General features: G+C 41.4%; 1 protein-coding gene across 1 annotated transcript in view; it reads left to right on the forward strand.

Annotated features, from left to right (window-relative positions):
* The window catches only part of ABCC8 (ATP binding cassette subfamily C member 8), a 124,552-nt gene that overhangs the window by 19,415 nt on the left and 82,123 nt on the right, over positions 1–23,014 (forward strand). The window contains exons 4-7 of the mRNA XM_069073238.1: positions 1,716–1,882; positions 3,478–3,720; positions 6,181–6,369; positions 18,637–18,801. Coding sequence (XP_068929339.1) covers positions 1,716–1,882; positions 3,478–3,720; positions 6,181–6,369; positions 18,637–18,801 — 764 coding nt within the window. The remainder of the gene's footprint in view (positions 1–1,715; positions 1,883–3,477; positions 3,721–6,180; positions 6,370–18,636; positions 18,802–23,014) is intronic.

The following is a 23,014-nucleotide window of genomic DNA, read 5'->3' on the forward strand; positions in this document are numbered from 1 at the left end:
ACACAGTGTAAATCTAACTCCCTCTGAGTAATCTCAAAGGAAAGTCAGGCATCTCATGCTAATCAGGTGTGGGTGGCAGGTAATTTGCATAAACGGGTACTAGCATTCCTGTCTCTAGGCTGGGCAGAGTGTTGAATACAGGCTGGTGGCAAGGTCCAGCTTCTTAAGAAACCCTTCAATCAGCTGGGAGCACTCACTGACCCAAAACACCTCACCATGCTCATGTTGGAGAGTCTATTTTTTAATTCACAGGGAAACAAAACAGTGAGTAACTAAGATTTTCTTTTTATAACCTAAATTACCTCCTGGGAAAAGGGTTGGTAGTTTCTAAGGAACAAAAACTGATTCATCCTGCTCCTTCCAGGAGTTCTTCCACTGCCCTCCCAGGAGACTGGCCTGTAACACATAATGCATGCTAAAGGAGAAGGTGGCTGGGGGCAGAATGTAAGCTTCTATTGACTAGGGATTGTTTCATTCTTTGTTCTTAGATCCTCAGCCCTAGTACAGTGTCTGGCACAAAACAGGCACTTGTTGGTTGATTGATTGATTGGGGCAGTGGGAGAATGAATCTTGACTCACACTCAACTTCATCATCATCATCACCACAACTTGCATTTATTTGGCACCTTATGGTTTCCAAAGTACTTTATATAAACTATGTTATCTGATCCCTTCAGCAACATTAGTAGTTAGGGGCTATTATATTCCTAGTTCCAGAAAAGGACACCAAGGATGAGATTAGGTGGGATGGGTTACACAGACAGAAAGTGTCTAAAGTCAGATTTGAACCCAAGCCTTCTTGATTCCAAGCCTGGTTCTTTATCCATTAATTAATATTTTTATCTTATGCCTACTTAGGATTGTGTTATTTATAGACTTAGAGATGTAAGGGGCCTTAAAAGTCATCAAGTCCTATTTCAAAATTTTACAGGTGAGGAAACTGAGGTCCAGGGACTCCCCCAAGATCATAGAGCTAATAAGTATCTGATGTGGTTTTTGAACACTGATCTTCCTGATTCCTAGTCCAGTGCTCAATCCATTCTACAATCTCAATCCTGCTTCTAATTACCACCACCATCTTCTCACATATACTCACAGATGAACTCTACCAGCAGACTCACAAACACTGCAGAAATCCAGATTTGTACACAGACCCATAATCACACACAGATTCACACTCATGCATTCACATGGGCAGCTAAGTTGCACAGTGCATAGAGTGCCAAGCATTGGGTCAGAAAGACTCAACTTCCTGAATTCAAATCTGGCTTCAGACCAGACACTTAGTAGCTGTCTGGCCTTGGGCGAGTCACTTTACCCTGTGTACCTTAGTTTTCTTATCTGTAAAATGAGCTGGAAAAAGCAAATGGTAAACCACTCCAGTTTCTTTGCCAAGAAAACCCCCCAGGGGCTGCTAGGTGGTGCAGTGAATAGAGCACCAGCCCTGGAGTGAGGAGGACCTGAGTTCAAATTTGAGCTCAGATACTTAACAGTACTAGCCATGTGACCTTGGGCAAGTCACTTAACCCCAATTGCCTTGCCTTCCCTCCCTCAAAAAAAAAAAACCCAAATGGGGTCACAAATAGTCAGACTTGACTGAAATGACTGAACAACAACATAGATTCACACAGACTTACACCCACCGTCACATGGAGATTCACAGCTCTTCCTACTTAAGGCCCCACACATGCATGTTTCCCTTTTCTCAATTTCAGCCTTGTTGATTTACTGGACACTGGCCTTCATAACCAAGACCATCAAGTTTGTCAAGTTCTATGACAACGCAATTGGGTTTTCTCAGCTCCGCTTCTGCCTTACTGGGCTGCTGGTCATCCTCTATGGAATGCTCCTGACTGTGGAAATCAATGTCATCAGAGTGAGGGTAAGCAGCTCCCAGCCTGCCCTGTGAGCTCTGCTATCGGTGCTCCAGTGAGAGAGCTGACCTGGGCTTGGGGCATTCTTCCATCTCCAGGTCCCTCTGACCTCAGGAACCCCATCTAGGCTCAGCTGGGCTCCTTTAGATGAGGTTAACAAGAGCCAGAAGAAACAGTACTAGGGATATTGGAAAGTGATGGGAATATCAAACATTCTTGGGGAAAAAAACAGTTGGAAGAGTTCAATTTTAGTTTATAGAAAAAAAAATACCCAGGTAGATATGGACAGGAGAGGATTTGTAGGATCATAGATTTGGGGTCAGAATAGAGCTTAGAGGTTATTTAGTTGTGTCCCCTCATTTTTCAGAAGAGGAAACTGAGGCCCAGAGAAGTGAAATCTGGATGAGTGGTAAGTCACACCCAAATCATGGGTCACAGATTTATACCCGAGAGGGACCTTAGAGGTCTTCTCTTTGAGAAGAAATGAATGCCCAAGGAGCTGTCCAAGGTCACAGAGGCAGCAAGTGATAGTCAGGCTTCAAACCCAGATCCTGTAGCTCCAAATCCAACCTTCTTTCCACTGTCTATACTATTCTTCCCACTTTGTATATGTCCTTGATTCTAAGGACAAGTGAATAACTCGTAAGATCATAAGATTTAAAACTTATAGAGAGCTCAGAAGTAAGCTAGTTGAACTCTTTTGTTCTACAGATGAGGAAACTGAGGCCCAGATAAGGCAAGCTGCTTGCCCAAAGTCACACAGGCAGTATTTAATAAGAGTCAAATTTGAACCCAGATCCTCCATCTCCAAATTTTGCCACTCCAGTACACTGATTGCCTCTTTGGAGGACAGGATAAGTAAAAACAGCTTAAACCATAGCAAGACTGATTAAAAGTAGGCCCAGGAGATCATGAAGCATTGAAATAGATGATTGAGTGCAGGTAGGTGGTGCAGTGGATATTGCACCGGCCCTAGAGTCAGGAGGACCTGAGTTCAAATTTGACCTCAGACACTTAACACTTACTAGCTGTGTGATCCTGGGCAATTCACTTAACCCTGATTGCCTTGCATACATAAATGAACAAATACATGGTCAAGGAAGGTGATGAATCTCCTTGACCAGATATCATTAGTGATAACTCCTAGAGCTCATAGTGCTTTTCTGATTGCAAAGAAATCTGTTATTTTATAGATTATTCACAACTCCAGCTCTATGGGATAGTAATGCAAGTATCTCATCCCCATTTTACAGGAGACACTGAGACTTAGAAATACAAAGTAACTTCTTCAAAGTCATAAGACCCTGGTTCATATCCCTTGGGCAGGTCATTCATCTTTCCTGGGCCTTGGTTTCCTTAGGTCTGAAATGAGTAGGTAGGACTGAGTGGCCTCTGATGTCTTTTCCAGCTCTAAATTTATTAATTAGGTTAATAAGTGATAAAGCTTGGACTAGAGCTCAGCTGTGCTAAACTCAGGATCCAGGGTCCTTTTCATCCCATATCGCAGAGGTCAAGCCCTGGCATCCTTTATCTCGCTTATTTGGGGCACGGGAGTAAAGGTCATCTAGGGTCATTCACTGCCCACTGCATGTGTGTTTCCCAGAGATATGTGTTCTTCAAGACTCCCAAGGAGGTGAAGCCACCAGAGGACCTCCAGGATCTGGGTGTACGCTTCCTGCAGCCCTTTGTGAACCTGCTGTCCAAGGGGACCTACTGGTGGATGAATACCTTCATCAAGACAGCCCATAAGAAACCCATTGACCTGAAGGCCATCGGGAAGCTGCCCATTGCCATGAGGGCCCGAACTAACTACCTGCGCCTCCGGGAGGCTTTTGAAGCCCAGAAGGTCAGTGATAGACCTTGTCCTCATCAGAAGAATAGGCCCTCAGAAAGACTTGCCCTACAGCCCCAGAAGGGGGGTTCTTCAGTCCATTTTCATAATCCATTACAGCTTAATTAAAAAGGACTTTCACTGAATTAACAGATTTCAGACCCAAACATTTCCTTGGAGGGCATCTTGTCCAAACCTGAGCAGAAATCCCCTCTAAAGGTGGTAGAGAACTCATCCCTTGAGGTAATTTAGACAGCTTCAATAGAAGCAACTAAGCATGGGGTCAGGAGGATTTTAGTTCAAATCCTGCCTCAACACTTTCTAGGTGTGTGACTTGGGCAAGTCACTTAACTGCTGACTGCCTTAGTTTCCTCATTTATAAAATGAGGATAATAACAGTACCTACATCCCATGGTTGTGAAGATAAATGAGATAATATTTGTAAAGAACTTTGCAAACCTTAAATGTCATATTAATATTTACTTTATTAATTATTATTTATTAATCTATTATTAAGAAAAAGTTTTTTCTTTATATGAAACTGGGATCTGTTTTATTGATATTTTTTTCTTTTTTCATCACTGCTTTTTCCCAATTCTATCACTTCCCCAAGTAGGACCCTCCCATGTAACAAAGTGCAGTTAAGCAAATAAAACGTTGATTATGTCTGACAGTATATGCTTCATTCTGTGCCCATAATCCACCAGCTCTCTGCTGAAAGGAGTGAGGTCAGTTTCAGCATCACTCCTGTGGAGTCAGGATTGCTCATTGCATTGCTAACAGTTCTGACCTCTTTTAACATTTTTTTCTTTTACTTAATTGTTGTTTATGAGCCTACAGTTGTCCTGGTTCTCATTTTCCTCTGCAGTAGTTCATATAGGCTTTACTAGGTTTCTCTGAATTCTTTCTATTCATTGTTTCCTACAACACAGTGATATTTTATTACACTCATAAACCATGGAAACTGTTCAGAAATTATCTAATTGATAGACAGGCTCTTTGTTTCGGGATTCTCCATTTCATAAAAATGCTGCTATCACTATTTTGGCATATAGAGGCGTCTTTTTTTGCCTTTGACTTTCCTGGGGCAAAAACCCACTCTGGGTCAAAAGTTTAGTCATTTTCCTAACAGTTCGAAATTGTTTTCCAGAGTGGTTAAACCAATTTACAGCTCCACCAATAATGTATTAGTGTGCCTAATACTCTTCCCATGGCTTCTGAATAACACTGATTATTTTGTCTTTTGTAATCTTGACAGTTACCTGGATTAGAAGTGAAAACTCAGTTGTTTTCATTTGCATTTCTCTTATTCGTGATTAGGAGCATTTTTAAAACATAATGACAGCTAACATACATATCATGTTTATGGTTTATCAAATACTTTACATAAATTGTCTTATTTGAGCCTTGAAAAACCCTGGGAGGTAGGGTGCTATTATTATCTTATTTTACAGATGAAGGAACTGTGGTTGAAAGATGTCACATATCAAGAAGCATTTATTTGGCATCTACTGCATGCCTAGGAAGTATCTGAAGTGGGATTCAAACCTAGGTCTTCCTGACTCCAAGTCTAGCACTTCAGCCACTGCACCATCTATTTACCTCATGTAGTTCATCATCTACCTTTTGTTTTCTTTTATATATATTTATATTTATGTTATTTATTACAGATTATATTCATAGATTTTAACCACTTACCTTTGGGGCATGACATAAATTTGTGCCAATTTCCTATAAATTTTGGAGATCAGGCCTTTATCAGAGTAATTTCATGTGAAGGTCTTCCCCCAATTGACGGTTTCTTTCCTAATCCTAGTTTATATTGATTTTGTTTGTGCTAAAGCTTTTTGTAGTGGTAACTGCCTTTCTGCAGCTCCCACTTATTCCCCCTTAGGGCCAACCAGAACAAATCAGATGCCTCTTCTTTATGACAGTCCTCCACATATTTGGGAATAGTTTTGTTTTTTTACAGCCATCTAACACTGAGAAGTAGGCAGGGCAGAGATAATTATCCCCATTTTGCAGATGGGCAAACTGACCCCTAAGACAGGAAGATCACATAGCTAGCCAGTGGCACAACTACTGATTTCCCATCCATCCAGTCTATTTTTGCCTCTCCTTCATGTTGCCTCAATATATACATAACCTACTTATAGGGAAAGATGGATACTGACCCACTAAAATGGGCAACCTAAATACTTCCAGCTGCCCAGTTCTCCGTGGTTAAAATAGGTTCTGGCCTCTTAATCTTAGCAAGCTCACTTAAGTCCAAGGAACCAGCCAGCAGCCATTGGGACTTTCAAGTTCTGTGTATATCAAGCCATTATTATTGCAGTGGTTGAGGACCAACAGCCAAGTAGGGGTGGGGTGGGGGGTGTCTGGGGAGGTGGTGATCATGGTCAATCTCCTGGGAACAGTTTGAGCCATCCATTGAGAGGGATCTGACTTTGCTGTTGTGTTTTCTTGCTGGACCAGGGGAAGGGCTCCAGATATTCCCAGGGCTCCCGGGCCATCTGGTGTGCTCTCTGCCGTGCCTTTGGGAGAAGGCTGGTCCTCAGCAGCACATTCCGGATCTTGGCTGACTTCCTAGGATTTGCGGGGCCGCTGTGCATTTTTGGAATTGTCAACCACCTTGGGAAAGAAAACGGAGTCTTCCAGCCAAAGGTAAGCAAACCCCTGTGAGCCAAATGGCCCTCTCCGAGGAGCAGGGAAAAAGGTGCAGCCCTTTCCCTCACCCAAAGGGGTAAGCTTCAATGTGGAAAGGCTTTTGTAAGAGATTGTCAGTGGATCTGTAAGTAGCCCCAGCCTAAACCACCCACTATAGGACACACAGCTAAATATACTGGAGAACATGGGGAGAGAAGGGGGAGGAAGGAGTTTCTAAAAGTAGTGATATAACAACCATGATGTAGAGGGGAAAGAGATCTGAACTTGGAATCAGGTCACCAAGGTTCCATTCCTGCCTCATTTACTAGCTGTGTGGCCCTGGATAAGTCATTTCATTTCTCTAGACTTCGGTTCCCCCATCTCTGAAATGAGGGGGTTGGATATGATGACCTTTAAAATTCCTCTCACCTGTAAATCTATGATCCTGTGACTTGGGTTCAAAGCAAAGCCCTGACATTTAGTAGCTATGTGACCTTGGAAAAGTCACATCCAATCTCAGAGTCTCAGTTCTCTGGCTGTTATAAGGAGAAGACTTAATGAACCATAATTTGCTTAATAATAATAATGATGATGATGATGCTGGTATTTATATAGCACTTTAAATTTTGAAAAGTACTTTACCTTCAAAAACACAATTGCTCCTCCCAGACCAACTCAGAGGTCAGTTGTACAGGTGTCCCTATTTTATAGATGAAGAAATGGAGATTTAGAGAGTTTAAGTGGTTTTCCCCTGTCACCTAACTAGTAAGGTGTAAAGGCAGGATTCAAACCCAGGCCATCCTATAAATGCAGTGCTCAGTCCACAGCACCAAGCTAAGTTATTGTTAATATCATGGGCTGCATTTCTTTCTAGAGAAGTCCTATCTCTTCTTTTTTAAAATCTGTTTGGGAACAGCAGGTCAGGTTGGTCTTGAAACAGCATTATTTCCCAAGAGGTGGTCTATATTGTTGGGGAGCAGGGAAAGTAGTGATGCAGTTAATTTGGGGGTGTCCAGAGCACCTATACTCGGTCACTGGAGCAGGAGCTGTTTGATATCCTTTGGTCCCACAGCATAAGTATACCTTCCTGATGCTCGGGGGGGCAGGCGAATAATGGAAGGGCTGCTTCCTGGGGTACCAGAGCTTTAAATATTTGTCTTTATGCTCAGGTAATGCTTTATATCTGTGCTCTCACTGACAGAGGTATTTCTACCACTCCCACAGATTGTAATTCTTTGATGCCTTCTCCTTAAATCCTCTCTAGAACAACTAGGGGGCTTTCCCCAGCTACTTTGATATATTTAGGATACAAATGTAACAGTTGAGAGTCTGTCATCTCTCATTCTTGGTACACAATTGGCCCATCTCCTTTTTAAGTAATGATGGTAGAGTAGAAATAATAACGTAAATAATAGCTTGATGGCAGAGTGGAAATAATAACAATATTTATGCAGCACATTAAGTTTTACACAGTACTTTATATAAATTATCTCACTGTATTCTCACAACAACCCTGGGAAGTGGGTGCTGTTATCCCCATTTTGTAGATGTGAAAACTGAGGCATGGAGGAGTTAGATGTGCAGGTGTGTGTAAAAGAGGCAAGATTTAAACTGATAGTCTTTCTGACTCCAAGTCCAGCACTCTATTCATTACTTCATATAGTTGGATTTTCAGATCGGGGTGGGGCAGGGGGAGAGAATAACAATCTAGAATGAAGATTCTTGTTTATTTACTATATGTAAAGATAAATTGGGGGGGGGTGGAGATATTGTCATGAAAAGAGCCTGGGCTAACTATGGTGTGTGTGTGTTCTATAATTATCAAGTCCTCTAATTCTGAGGGAGTTTGCTGTCTTTTTATCCATGTAGAGGTTGTTTAAGGACTAATTTATAGTTTATGTATTTTTTGCTTTCATTAATGGCTTACTTGAGTCCTTCGAAGTTCCTACATTTTCTATGGAGTGAAATATCTCCTACTCAGTATGCATTTATTGCCTTGAAAGCTTATACAGGAGCTGGGGACTTTATTGTTAATGTCTATGGAAGCCTGGGCATGACCATGATAAATGCTGGGTGCAGGCAACATAAGCCAAAAGAAGAGTATAAACTTGTATGGGGCTCTACACATACCCTTGCCCCAAAGATTGACCCCTGTTTGTGTGATTCTAGAGCTTGCTGGTCCTGAACCACAGGTTACAGTCATATATTTTGTATTAGCTTTCCTGTGTATGTGTTCTTCTCTCTCCCCCCCCCCCCCCAGAAGGTAAGTACCTTGAACCAGAGACCATCTGACTTTTGTCTATGTATGTTCAGCGCCAAGCAATGTCTGAAATACAGGAAAGGTTTATTGAACCGCATGATCCTGGGGATAAAAAAGCTCTAGTTCCCATTCTCATTTTTTCTTTGGGTCTTTACAATCATTCTAGAGGCAAGCTTTTGAGGTCCCCCCACCCTCTCCCTAACCTTCCCCTCAACATCCTGCTGATGTTTTGATTTAAATGATTGCACTGCAGCAAGGAGCAGGCCCTCAGGGCAGTAAATGACAGCCTCAAGGCTGTTTCCATAGGTCTGAGAGAGATTTATTTCTTGCCTGGTCTGAGCTGCTGCCCTGCCCCTGAGTCTCCCTGGGGCTGGCAGGGCTGGAGCTCCACTCTGTATTCTAGGACCATGCTCTCCTCCTTCCCTCCTCCAATCCAACATGACCACTACTGACACCATTTCTGGAGCCTTTAATTCTACAGCAGTGATTCTTAACCTTTGTGGGTCATGGATCCTTTGAGCAGTCTGGTGAAGCCTATGATCCCCTTCACAGAATCATATTTTGAATGCATAAAACAAAATATGTAAGATAACAATAGAAACCAATTGTATTGAAATATAATTATAAAAAAAGTTCATAGACCACAGGTTAAGAACACCTGTCCTAAAGAGAAATAAACATCTAACTTAATGCTAAAAATGTGGTATCCTGTTTTTAAGAAATCCTGCTCTGATTATTTGATTCACTAGAATGATCACTCAATGGGGGCTCAAGCGATATGGGTATGAATCCTGGTTCTCTCATTAATTTTTTTTTTGTAATCTGTTTTTCGTTTTGTTTTTCTTTTTCTTTTTGGAGGGGGGAAGGTAGGGCAATTGATGTTAAGTGACTTGCCCAAGGTCACACGGCTAGTTTTGTGTTGTGTCTGAGGCCGAATTTGAACTCACAGGTCCTCCTGACTCCAGGGCCAGTGCTCTATTCACTCACTGCACCACCTAGCCACCCCTCTCTCATTAATTTATGATGTAATCTTGAACAAGTCCCTCAGTTTCCTGTAAATCAAAGGTTTTGAACTTGTGTTATAGGGGAAAGCCCCCTGAATTTGGAATAGGAGAACCTGGAGTGAAATCCTAGGTCTGCTGTTCACTGCTTATGTGACCTTAAGCAATCTCTTTCCATCTCTGGACCTTAGTTTCCTTACATGTAAAATAAGGGGACCGAGCCCCTTGGTTGTCCTCCAAGGTTCCTTCCAGAGCTAGAGCAATGAAACTTTCATTCAATGATCTCTATGGGCTCTTCCAGCTTATGAGTAAATCTGATTAGAAATTGAAAGGGACTATTCATCTCACAGAGCTCCGAGTTTTAGAGAGAAATTGACGTGGATGGTTTTATTCATTCATTCCTTCATTCATTCAACAAATGCTTATTAAGAGCCTACTCTGTGAAAGGTCCTGAGCTGGTGTTTTGTTTTGAAACCGGAGCTTTGTCGGGACCATCGATTATCTGGAGCCAGAGGAAGGAATCTGAGAAAAAATGCTGACTGTGCCTGAGTTTCCCTCCCCTCTTTAATCTGGATCCTTTGTCTTTTCCTCCACTTTTTCTACAGCCAATTAATTTCAGCTGATTATAAAATAGGAAAGTCACCACTCCAGATGAGGAATGGAATCTCATTTTCCCAGTGAGGAAGAGATTCTACCCTCTTAACCACAAACAAGTGGGAAAAGAAAAAGCAAAGACCAAAGACGTAATTAGCGACGTGAATAATTGATGGCTAAACCTCATGTAATGCTATCCGTCTAATGAGGCCCTAAACCTCATGCAGCAGTTAATCCTCATAGGGTTTTGATTACATTTCGTTTTGCCCGAGTTACGATTAATCCTCCACGCCTCGCTACAGGAGGTATGGGGGGGAGAGAGAGAGATTCTCCACCAGGGAATAGGAAATTTAATTTCCCAGGCGGAATGACTCGTCCTCTGTTTGGGCATATTGGATGCTTTCAAAGGTTATATATTTTCAACTTCTGCACCTGATCCAAGAGCAGTGGAATAATTCTACTGCATAATAGCTACCTAATAATAATAGCTAACATTTATTCGGTTGTTTTAAGCCTTTAGAAAGTTCCTGGCATATATTACACCATTACATATAATAATATCTATTATAATATGTTATTATTTTATATTATGATATTCTATTGTCTGTAAAATGTGGTTGAACTAGAAGATCTCTAAAGTTCTTTCTAACTCTGAATAAAAGCGATTATTATATAATTATAATAATTCTGTGAAATAACTACTATTAATATCCCCATTTTACAGGCAAGGAAACTGAGGTTGAGAGAAATTAAATGTCTTGCTCAGTGTCCATGGCTAGTAAGTGTTTGAGGCAGGATTGGAGCTGACTCAAGTCTAGTGTTTTAGCCATTATGTCACCCAGCTGCATTATCACCATCACCAACACCACCACCCTACTACCACCCCAAAACAGAGGATCATGGCTTACCCCATACTTTATAAGGGCTCCACAAAAGACAGAGGAATGATAAAAAGTAGGATCCTATCCTTCTTCGTGATTTGGGACACACACACAAATTTTGGAATGCTGGGACTGAATGACCCTAACTAGAGTAGGAAGGCAGAACTTCTAGCCAACCAGAGAGATTTAGATTTTTTGAGCAGTCTCTGTTCATTTACCATAGGTTAATGTTAGAAAACCCCTGTTTCTATTCTTCATCAGAGAGTCCACTTTGGAGCCAACTGGCCCTGGGGAAAGAGACTTGAAGGGCTTTCACAGAATCCTAGAGCTAGAGGTGAAATTGGAAGGGGTCTTTGAGGTGATTATATTGAACCTCTTCAGTTTATAGACATAGAAAGTAGGTGCAGAACAGCTAACTGACCTGCCCAGGTCGAACACTGATTAAATGCCAGAGATAAGATCTGATAAGAGGTCCTGACTCCAAGTCCTATTCACTCTGACTCTGTCCATTATGCCATGATGTAATAACATTTATATCTCAGTCCATAAGAAGGAGATTAGCCAGTGTCACACTCAGTACTCAACAGCCCTTCTTTCTCCTTCCCCCAGATTGGTGTAGTGGACTCAGCACTCACTTGGAGTCTAAGATCTTATAGCAGCAACCACACTGACATACCCAGGATGGCTGCTAGCACAGGTTCTTAGATCTGCTTTATTAGGAAAGATAGCTGTTTAGCAAGTCAACAATCTTTTCTAATTGTATTCCCTAGTTCAAGGGAAAAGTCAGTACCCTGAACTTCAGAGAAAATACAGAGAAATAAAGACCAACAGACAGGGCTCTGACTGCCTGAATCAACTATACACTTTACATACATCCCTGGATGGAGAGAGCCTTTACATCTGAGCAGTGGGGGAGCTCTGAACACATGATCACTCAAATATCAACCAGAAAATCACAAGTTCCTTCTCATAAGCTAGGCCCCAAAGCAAAATACCAACTCAGAGTATATATACACTTCTCAGAGCCAGAAAGCATCGCAACCTGACTCAGTGCCTAATTAGAAATTAGTAAAAGGTGTGAAAGCCTTCCTATAAGCCAGCCTCTCCTCAGCAAGCTTCCTTTAATGGGCTCTGCATGAGGCCTATTAATGGGTGTGGAAGATCTTAAATCCCATTAACATTACAGGTCTGAGTTTGAATCTTGGCTCTGCTACAAGGTCACATGTGTGCCCTTGGACAAATCATTTACTCTTTTTGCTCCTCCATTCCCTCATTTGTCATATCAGATTGGATTAGGAGACCTATGAAGTCTCTTCCAACTCTGAATAATCATAATGATTTATTATTAGTTAATTATTATTTCCTCATCTGCAAAATGGAATTGAACTAGAAGATCTCTAAAGTCTGAATAAATGCAATTGTTATTTACTATCCATTAATATTAATAATTACTATTATTATTTCTTTACCTATAAAATCAGATTGGACTAGAAGACCTCTCAAGTCCTTTCCAACTCCAAATAATAATTATTTATCATTATTATAAGTTGATAATCATAATTATCATTATTATTATTCCCTCATCTTTAAATGAGATTGGATAAAATCTCTGTATTCCTTTCAATGACTGCGATAACTAGCATTTCTATAGGTTTTTAAGGCTTACAAAGTTCTGTACCTATGTTAGCTCATTTGCTCTATTGATCCTGGAAATATTTTTCCCTAAGTACAGCTTTAATTTTCCACCCTGCAGCCTTGGCCTATGGGCAGACCTCATTGGTGTTGTAAACAGCTCAGTCTGGTCTCACTTCAGTTTCCAGGCCAGCAATAGCACACTGTCCTTGGCATCAGCAAGGACAAGCCACTTGTGTTGTTGGATTACTGGAGGTTTCAATGTCTCTGCCAGATCTTCCTTCCTCCCCTCTGACCTCCCTGCCCCCCCCACCTCCCTTCCTCCCCAGTGTGATGAATGTAGGGGCCAAGAAGTCCTTTATCACTCACTCCCCCAACATCACGTGCAGTACATGCTGGGAAATTAAATTCATCCTCAGCCCCAAGTGCTGAAATCTGCCACTAGAGCCTGAGCTCAGAAAAGAAGTGTCAGAAGCTGATTCAAGGGAATATGCTTCTGAGGGCTTAGGGAGGGGGGAAGGAGAGGTGAGAAGAAAGGCTGAAAGGGAGGGAAGGAAAGAGGAGGGAGGGAGGGAGAGAAAGAGAATATAAATGTGTCTTTGTCTTTCTGTGTCCCTTTGTCTTCCTGTGTCTAAAGCTGTGAGTAGATGTGTGTGTGTGATGGGTAAAGATTGCCTTTTGTAAATATCATCAGGTCCCCTCCCACAAATAAGCCTCTATTTGCAGCTCATCTTTCCTCATACCCTGTCACAGAATCTGTCATGACACTATAAGGCAGGAAGCATCTGAGAACAAAGCCTCCAATGCTTGGCCTAGATCGTTTGCTTCCAGCTGCCACATGTCAGCCTCACCCAATCTCCCTAGAGGGGAGAAGACGCTTTCCCAGTGTCCCAACTGGCCAGGAGGAAGACAGAGGAATACCCCCCATTCCCTGCACTTTCTGTACAAGGGCGCAATGTGTGGATTTTAAAATAATACAGATTCAGGAGTGTGATGGTCAAAACTATGGATGGCACCCTAACTGTGTGCCTGCCTTCAGAAAAGATTATCCCTAGCTTAGCCCAAACTGCTCTGTGTACTATTTTAAATATAAATTCTGACCCATAAGGCTCTCGAGCTCAAAGAGACATGAGGCCAGTTATTCTAATACTCTCATTTTACAGAGGAGGAAACTGAGTCCCAAGGAGGTTCAGTAACTTGCAAATAAGGTCACACTTGAACCTAGATCCTTGTCTTTCCATTGTACTGTTTATAAAACAGGATTTGCCAGCTTTATAGCTGACATTTAACAATACCCCAGTAGTGTGTTATGGAAAGAACACTGGACATGAATTCATAAGGCCTAGATTCAACTGCCTTGTTACTTTGGGTAAGATGCTTCATCTCCCTGAGCCCCACTACTGCAGACTCCCAAATAAGGTCCTGTGGCCAAAGCTGTCCAGAGCTTCCTGCCCAGACATTAGATTATTAGATTGCATTTCAATGAACTTCCCAGTTGTGTCTGTGCCCAGTGAGGAAACCATCCAATGACATCCCCTGGGAATTAGCATTTTTTTTAAAAAAGATCCAAACTTGGGGAAAATAGGTGATGTGTCTGTGACTCTGACAAGCCAACAGTCAAGTCACAAACATTTTTAAAGTGTTTACTGTGTGCTATGTACTGTGCTACACATGCTGAGGACACAAATAGCAGCAAAAAGAGAGTCCTTACCCTCAAGGAGATTACATTACAATGAGGGAAAACAGCACAGAAATGGAGGCTCTGAGAGAAACTCATCCAGAGGAGAAAGGGATTTCAAAGACAAAGAGATGTTTCAGGGTGAGAAGCATTGTGGCAAAGTTCATAGAGTCAGAAGCAGAGACAGGAGAAGAAACATGGGGTAAGTGGGATGTCTGGTGTCAGTACAAGTAAAAAAAATTAGATTCTGGTTCCCAAACCAGAAAGAAGACAGGCATCTTTTATCCCCTTGGTAGTCAGTCAGAGATCTGTCCCTGATTCCATTGAAACAGACTGAGGAAATGGTTGTCTCTGTGCTTCCAGATTTCACTATCTTTTCATTCTATTTACCATGTTTCACTATCTTTTATCTCTAGCTCAGCTTTTCCCCAAGATTCCCTGTGTTCTGATTCTGTCCTTTCCCCCCAACTAATCTTTACTGTGCATTGGGGAGAGTATCTGGGAGCTAGGAAGAGCCCGGAGAGCACCAATTATATCTCTCTCTCTGGGACTTGGATGATTCCTCATAAGGAACCTGTCACTTCCCTTTGGTGTCTGGTTCCTACTATTCCTGAAGGGGAATCTCCCTTTCAGAGCATGTGGCCTGATTATGTATATATGGGCATGTATATGCATGTTGACTGTAGAGGTAGCTGTCTCCCAAAGCTCTATTCTGATCTCTCTTCTCTATATATTCTCTCACTTGGTGACCTCATCAGTTACCATGAGCTTAATTATCTTCTCTAGGCAGATGACTCATAGATGCATACATCCTAGCCCCAGTTTCTCTACCTTGACTCTAGTCTCACATCACCAACTGCATAGCAGACATTTCAAACCATGGATATCTTCAATTCACATGTCTGAAAACTTGGATCTCCCTGCCCCATGTCTCCCACCTTTCCAAGCTCTCATCATTGTCCTCGGCTCCTCACTTTCCCACACCCAACATAGTCAATCACCTGCCAAGCCTTAGCAATTGGATTTCCACAACTCTTGAATCTATCCCCTTCTTTCTACTCACAAGGGTTCTAGGTACTCAACACCTCTCACCTAGACTACTCCATTAGCCTCCTAACTGGTCTCTGCCTTTTCTAATCTATCTTCCCCACAACTACCACAGTGATTCTCTAATAGCACAGATCTGACCACATTATTCCCAGTCTCAAAAAAATTCAATCTTCCCTTTTTACTCCAAGTATTAAATATAAACCCTTCTGTTTTGCATTTAAATTCCTTTTTAACATCTATTTTATTTTTAATTTATGGAATAAAACAAGCATTACATTACATAATATAATAAAAAAGATGATTGCACATGAAGCTGCAAATCTATTATGTATAACTTGCTATTCCTTTTAAAAATATATAATAAAGCTATCATTTAAATTTCCCTTTTTTTCATCTTTCCCCCTCCCCCCATGCTAGAGATGGCTACCATTAGATACAAATATATATATATGTAAAATCATTCCATACATACTTCTGCTTTAAAACTCCTCTAAAACTTGCCCATAACCTTCCTTTCCATATTTATATAATTTTTCCCTTTCCTTCATGAGCTCTAGACAAATTGGTCTTCTTGCTGTTCCTCACCTAAAACACTCCATCACTCCATCTCCCACCTCAGTGACTTTGCACTGGCTGTATCCTATGCACAGCATACACTCCATCCTCACTTCTGCCTGGTTTCTTTCAGAATTCAGTTCATGAAATCTTTCTGTATTAGCTCTTCCCAGATGCTAGTTCCTAGTGCTTTCTCCTCCAAATAACCTTGAATTTATCTATTTATGTACATGCTTTTATGTGTTCATGTTGTTTCTGATAGAATGTAAGCCTTCTGAGGTCAGGGATTCTTTCACTTCTCTCATTGCACTTCAGACACTCCCTAGCATTTGTAAGTGCTTCAGAAATACTTGTTGCTTAATTGACTAATTGACTGATTGTAAACAGAATTATACTGTGCCACAGAGCTGAGAGCCTGGAGCTCCTTCCTCTGACATTGTGGGGCAGGAGGTTTTCCTGCAGACTGGTGAGCATGAGACTGCTAAAGATGAGAATGCATTTGCCCTGTTTCTCCTGACTTTGTTCAATGGGATTTTCATTTAAAAGCTAAGGAGTTCAATGTCATTTCTCAGGCAGTAAACTGTTCCATCCTCATGCAAATATTGATGTAGTTCTGTCTGTGAGTGCATGTTTACTAAGATCAAAGTGTTTCTTATAGCTGCCTATGCTGCCTCTGAAAGAAACTTATTCCCTGATGTCTTTAGCAAGAAAATTGTTTTTTTTTGGTTGCCTATTACAAACAGGACCTAGTTAAGGACTGCATCAAACACCAGAAGCATGAAGTGGACATTTAGACTCCAGAATGGCAAAGCTGGAAGCCACCTAAGAGTTCAGCTAGGTCAATCCTCTCATTTTGCCGCAGAGGAAACTGAGACCCAGGAAGGGAAGGGGATGGATTTTCCTGCTGTCACATACCTAAGTGGCAGAGCTGGGAACTGAACCTTACTATTCCCAAGGCAGTATTCTTTCTGCTATGTTATGATGATAGAATTATAGGAGACCAGGGGCTAGGGGACTTCTGTCTAAAATGAACATGTCTTTCCACTAGCTTCACTGGGAGAGCAATGTATGGCTAAGTGTTCTCTGGTCGCTTTCAGTTCTTGGGCACCCATAACTCCTCTGCCCCTCTCAATTGCTTTCTATTAGTATGAAAAACAATCTTGGCTGAATACATTTTAATGACAGAAAATAGATAGCAAACATCGAGGGACTTGTTCCAACTGCTCTGACTTCAGCTAATCAGTGATTTGCTCAGTGTCTCTGATGCTTTATCAGGGGCCCGGGCTTGGCAGCAAAACTGCTCACAGCAGTGTCCAAGCCCAGAGATCCAGGGCCCAGGCTGAAAATCTGGCCCCACTCCTATGGTCCACATGTCAAGGGGAGGAGGGCAAGCTTAGGCCTTCCTTTAATCAGATAGAAATGGTTAGTTGGCATTATCCATCAGCCCAAGTACAAATATGCATCCTGAACAACTACAGGATAGGAAAAGCATAGCTTAGACAGCAGCTTGTGTGAAAACAGTCTCAGGGGTTTTAGTGGATTATAAGTAAGGTCCACAGTCAATGCTGAGACACAGGATTGCAGGATGCATTGGAAGAGGCAGAGTGTCGGGAACTAGAGTGGTAAGAGCCTTATTGTATTCTTCCCTGGTCCACCTACATTTGAAGGAGTTGTTGTTGTTGAGTCATTTTCAGCCATGCCCAGGTCTTCATGACCTCATTTGGGGTTTTCTTGGCAAAGATATTGGAGTGGTTTGCCATTTTCTTCTCCAACTCATTTTACAGATGAGGAAACTGAGGCAGACAGGGTTAAGTGACTTGCCCGTGGTCACACAGATAGTAAGTGTCAGAGGCCAGATTTGAACTCAGGTCATCATGACTCCAGGCAAGGCACTCTATCCACTGTGCCCCCTAGCTGCCCTCAATATCTGATGGTACCTTTTGTGAAATTGGCAAGCTAGAGGATTACAGAGCAGGACAAGCAGGATGGTGAAGGGACTGTATGCCATGCCTTACATGGATTGACTAAAGGAAGTGAGGATGTTCAGCCCAAAGAAAAAGAGACTTGGGAGGGACGTTAGAGCTGTTTCCATTTATCCGAAGGGCTGTTTCCAAAGGGCAGACTAGGAGCAAAGGGTGGAAGTTGTAGAAAAGCCCATTAAACCATGAGTTAAAGGGGGGTGGTAAATGTCTGCAATGGGTTACCTCAGGAGGTAGTGAGCTCCCTGTCACCTAGTCATTGTCATGGCCACAGGTCTAGAGCTGGGGGGACTTTAGCAATCATCTAGTCCCATCACTTTACAAATGAGGAAACTGAGACCCAGAGAGGCTAACTTTCTTGACCAATGTTACCTGGAGTAGAAAGACACAGAACCAAGATTTAAAATCAGGATCCATTACTCTAAGATCACAGAAATCTCTAAGCAAATTCTCTGTGACTTCTCAGGAAAGTAGTAGAGGGAATTTCTGTTGAGACACACATTGGATTGCATAGCCTCTGAAAATCTGTGACAACTCCCATCAGTGACAGTCCATGCCCTCTTCCACTATGCAAAGTGCCCCATAAGTCTGCCTAACAGTGGTGCTGCTTGTCAGTGATGATGTTTACTTCCAAACTGTGCTTTTCAACCAACAGACTAAGTTCCTCGGTGTTTACTTTGTCTCATCTGAAGAGTTCCTTGCCAACGCCTATGTGTTGGCTGTGCTTTTGTTTCTTGCCCTCCTGCTACAGAGGACATTTCTGCAAGCATCCTACTATGTCGCCATCGAAACTGGAATCAACCTAAGAGGAGCCATACAGGTATGGAAGGGCGCTGGATGGGTGTGTGTTGGCTTTCTCACTATGTCCCTTCTATTCAGCTTGAACAATAATCTCAACTCACAGTTTTATGAGCATTTTAAAGGTTTTATAAAAAAGTGTTTTCCTCCCAACAGCCCTATGGGATAAACAGTATAAGTATTATTGTCCCCTGTTTGAAGATGGGGAAAGACAAGGTGAAAGAAGTAGAATGACCTGCCTGAGGGCACACAGCTAGTAAGAATTTGAGCCAAGATTTTCATTCAAGCCTTCTGATTAGGGTTCCTATATTTTTCCCTTTACACCATATGAATTCTCAGGGAAGGTCACAATCTCTTTCAAGTGATTCTCCTCCAGTCTCATCTCCACAGACCCTTGCAAAATATCTTCTGTTGTTGATTGTTTAATGGTTTTTTATTGCTATATTTTTATTTTTCATTACCTAGAATTCCTCCCTTTTCCTGCCCTAGACAACCACACTCTATTACAATATTTTTTTAAAGAGAAGAAAAAGAAGAGAAAAAATTCAGCAAAACCAATTTTGAAAATCTGACCCAATATGCAATATTTAATACTGATGGACTCTAATCTCCATGAAGGAAAGAAGAGAGTTGTCTTCTCATATCTCTTCTTTGGGGCCAAGCCTATTCTTTGGAATTTTGTAGCAGTCAATTTTGATTATTTTTTGGTTGTTCTTTCCCTTACATTGTTGTAGTCATCAAGTATATTGTTTTCTTAGCTCTGCTTACTTCATTCTATTTCAGTTCATGTAGATCTTCTATACTTCTCTGTATTCATCACATCCATCATTTCTTATAGCACAGTAGTATTCCATTATGTTCACATACCACAATTTGTTCAGCCATTGCCTAATTGATAGACATTTTTTCTCCAATTCTTTGCTAGAATTGGAGTGTTGCTACAAATATTTCAGTGTATATGAAGCCTTTCTTTTTGACAACTTCCTTGGAGTATACACCTTGCAAAGAAATCTCTGAGTCAAAAGATATGGACATTTTGGTCACAGGATTCCAAATTGCTTTCCAAAATTATTTCACCAGGGAATTATGGAAAGATGGAAGTTTGTCAGGACCTAGAGGAGCTCAAATTCATGCCCTCCCCTCACACACACACCCAAGTAAAGCTCCAAAAATGCAGCAGAAGGAACAATGATAAAACAAATCATAGAGAACTAGCTACAAACTCTTTCATTCAGTCCACGACCGTACAAACAGACTGTCAGATTACTCTAGAAGTGTGAAACTAAACCAGCTAGAGTAGGGAGAAGGCAAAGTACAAAATAGCATAGTCCCATATTAGGAGATGGGGCCAGAGCATCACCTAGTGCAGGGATACCTAGGGAGCCCTGCCAAGTCCAGAGACAGATCCAGACCAGCATTCAAATAGCCCCAGTTCAATCTAGCATTGAAGTAGCCCCAGCATCCAAGGCAGTATGGTCTTGAGCCACAGCAGAAGACGAGGGCAGATTGTTCCTTCAGAAGGCAGAGCCAAGACTTAGAAAACACCAAACTTGGGATCAAGCAAGGCCTGCCAATACTACCTTGGAGTATGAGAGTAAAGTTTAACCTAAGCATAAGCCTAAGCACGGTCTTTAAACTAAGGTTGGAGATACGAGTAAACAAAAGAAAAATGTTGAACACAAGTAAGGAAATATCTTGGATTGAGAGAAACCCAAGGGGGTAAATGTGAAGAAGTGAGTATCTCCACAACATGGCCAAGTAGGGCATCAGAGCCACATGGAAAAAATGAAATATGAAATAAAAAGAGGGACAGCTACATGGTGCAGCGAATAGAGCACTGGTCCTGGAATCAGGAGAACCTGAATTCAATTTCGACCTCAGAGACTTGACACTTACTAGTTGTGTGACCTTGGGTAAGTCACTTAGCCCCAATTGCCCTGCCTTCCTTCCTCCAAAAAAAAAATAAATAAAAAATAGAAGAGCTAGGAAGGAAAGAATGGCAAGGAGAATTAATGCCTTAGAAAAGATCTTACTCAAGAATTGAACTCCCTGAAAATTAGAATGGATCAAACTATGACTCCAAAAGATAAAGGGAATAGTTATACCAGCTCACATCTCCACCAACAATGCATTAGTGTGCCTCTTTCCACAATCGCTCCAGCATTGACTATCCATGATCTTTACTCATCTTTGTCAGTTTTCTGAGTGGGAGGTAATGTCTCAGCATTTTCTGGATTTACATTTCTCTTATTAGTAGTGATTTGGAGCATTATATATGATTGTTAATGGATTGTAATTCTTCTTTTGAAAACTGTTCATATCCTTTGATAATTTTCTATGGAGAAACAGCTTTTGTTGTTTATTGTTCAGTCATGTCTTACTCTTTTCTACCCTGTTTAGGGTTTTCTTGGCAAAGATGCTAGAGTGGTTTGCCATTCCCATCTCCAGCTTATTTTACAGATGAGGAAACTGAGGTAGACAGGGTTAAGTGACTTGCCCCAGGGTCACACAGCTAGGAAGTATCTGAGGTGGAATTTTAGCTCAGATCTTCCTGATTCCAGGCAAGGCACTCTATCCACCATACCACATAGCTGCCCAATTCTTTTGAGAATCGTTTGTTTCATATCTGTTGATACTTTTCTACTGAGGAATAGCTTTTGGTCTTGTGTGTTTTTGTTACTTGTTTACATATCTTGCATTGTTGGATTGATTTTTTTATTGGACTTTAAATGTGTTTTAAGGAAAAACTTTTTTAAAGAAGCTTTTTATTCTCACTTTAGTTCTTTTTTTTTTTTTTGCTTTTTGAAGGGCAATTGGGGTTAAGTGACTTGCCCAAGGTCACATGGCTAGGTTTTCTTGTGTGTGTTAAGTGTCTGAGGCCAGATTTGAACTCAGGTCCTCCTGACTCCAGGGCTGGTGCTCTATTCACTGCGCCACCTAGCTGCCCCCTTTAGCTGTTCTGAAATAAGAAAAAATTCGAAAGTAGCTAGAAATTCTATACCTTTGAAAAGACTAGAACTGGAGGCTTCCAAGCAATAGGACCCCTGCACTGTTTGCTGGGCCACCCCACTCTTAATGTAATTCCATTCTTAGGGCAATTTTTGAGGGTTAGCATACCAGGGGAATATGGGAACTAGTCCGTTAAAGTTTCAGATGCTGGCAGAGTCAGTAGAACCCAGAAAGGTTATTTTTAAGTTCCAAATGCATCTAGGGGAAAAAAATTGCTCAATACCCATAGTGCTAACTGATTTCATGGAGCTCAACACGGTTCTGGAAAGGTCTTATAACAAGAAATAAGGGCTTGACCAATGCCATAGTCTTGATAGTCATGCTGACTGAATTTTTCCTTAAACTGAACAAATGGGAAGCAGATCTGGCATAATGAGAAAAACCTCAGGATGAGAGGAATAGTATATAGAATGTCTAAAATGATGTCAGAGAAAAGATAACTAAAAGGAAGTAAAACTCTGAGGACCTGATGAACCCCTGTAAAGCATAAAACAAAGCATAATGCCTCCTTCCTCTTGAGAGAGAGGCAGGAGAATAGGAGAGCAGGGTGTTGCATGCATTGTCAGAGGTACTGTTTCACTTATTTTTGCTCAATTATTTTTTTTTCTTTATAAGAAGAGACGGTTCAGTTACCAGATAGCAGAGTGGATGTATTCAGAAATTAAAGTTATGTAAAAACAAAAGAGGCAACTAGGTGGTGCAATTAATAGAGAGCTGGCCCTATAGTCAAGAAGACATCTTCCTGAGTTCAAATCTAGCCTTAGACACTTATTAGCTGTGTGACCCTGGACAAGTCACTTAACCCTATTTGCCTCAGTTTCCTCTTCTGTAAAAGGATCTGGAGAAGGAAATGGCAAACTACTATATTATTTTTGCCCAGAAAACCTGAAATGGGGTCACAAAGAGTTGTATGTGATTGAAATGACTGAATGCCAACAACAACAAAAAAGAATCAATAAAATTTACTTTTTAAAAAAAGCATCATTGAAAACATGACTTACAGGGAGGCTAGGTGGTGCAGTGCATAGAGCACCAGCCCTGGAATCAGGAGGACCTGAGTTCAAATATGGCCTCAGAAACTTAACTCAAAACTAGCCATGTGACCTTGGGCAAGTCCCTTAACCCCAATTGCCCTACCTTCCCCTCTCTGAAAAGAAAAGAAAAGAAAAGAAAGGAAAGGAAAAGAAAAGAAAAGAAAAGAAAAGAAAAGAAAAGAAAAGAAAAGA

This window comes from Petaurus breviceps, unplaced genomic scaffold, assembly GCF_028583685.1.
Source record: "Petaurus breviceps papuanus isolate PSGF00001 unplaced genomic scaffold, PetGlider_PUasm1.0 140, whole genome shotgun sequence".
NCBI lineage: Eukaryota > Metazoa > Chordata > Mammalia > Diprotodontia > Petauridae > Petaurus > Petaurus breviceps.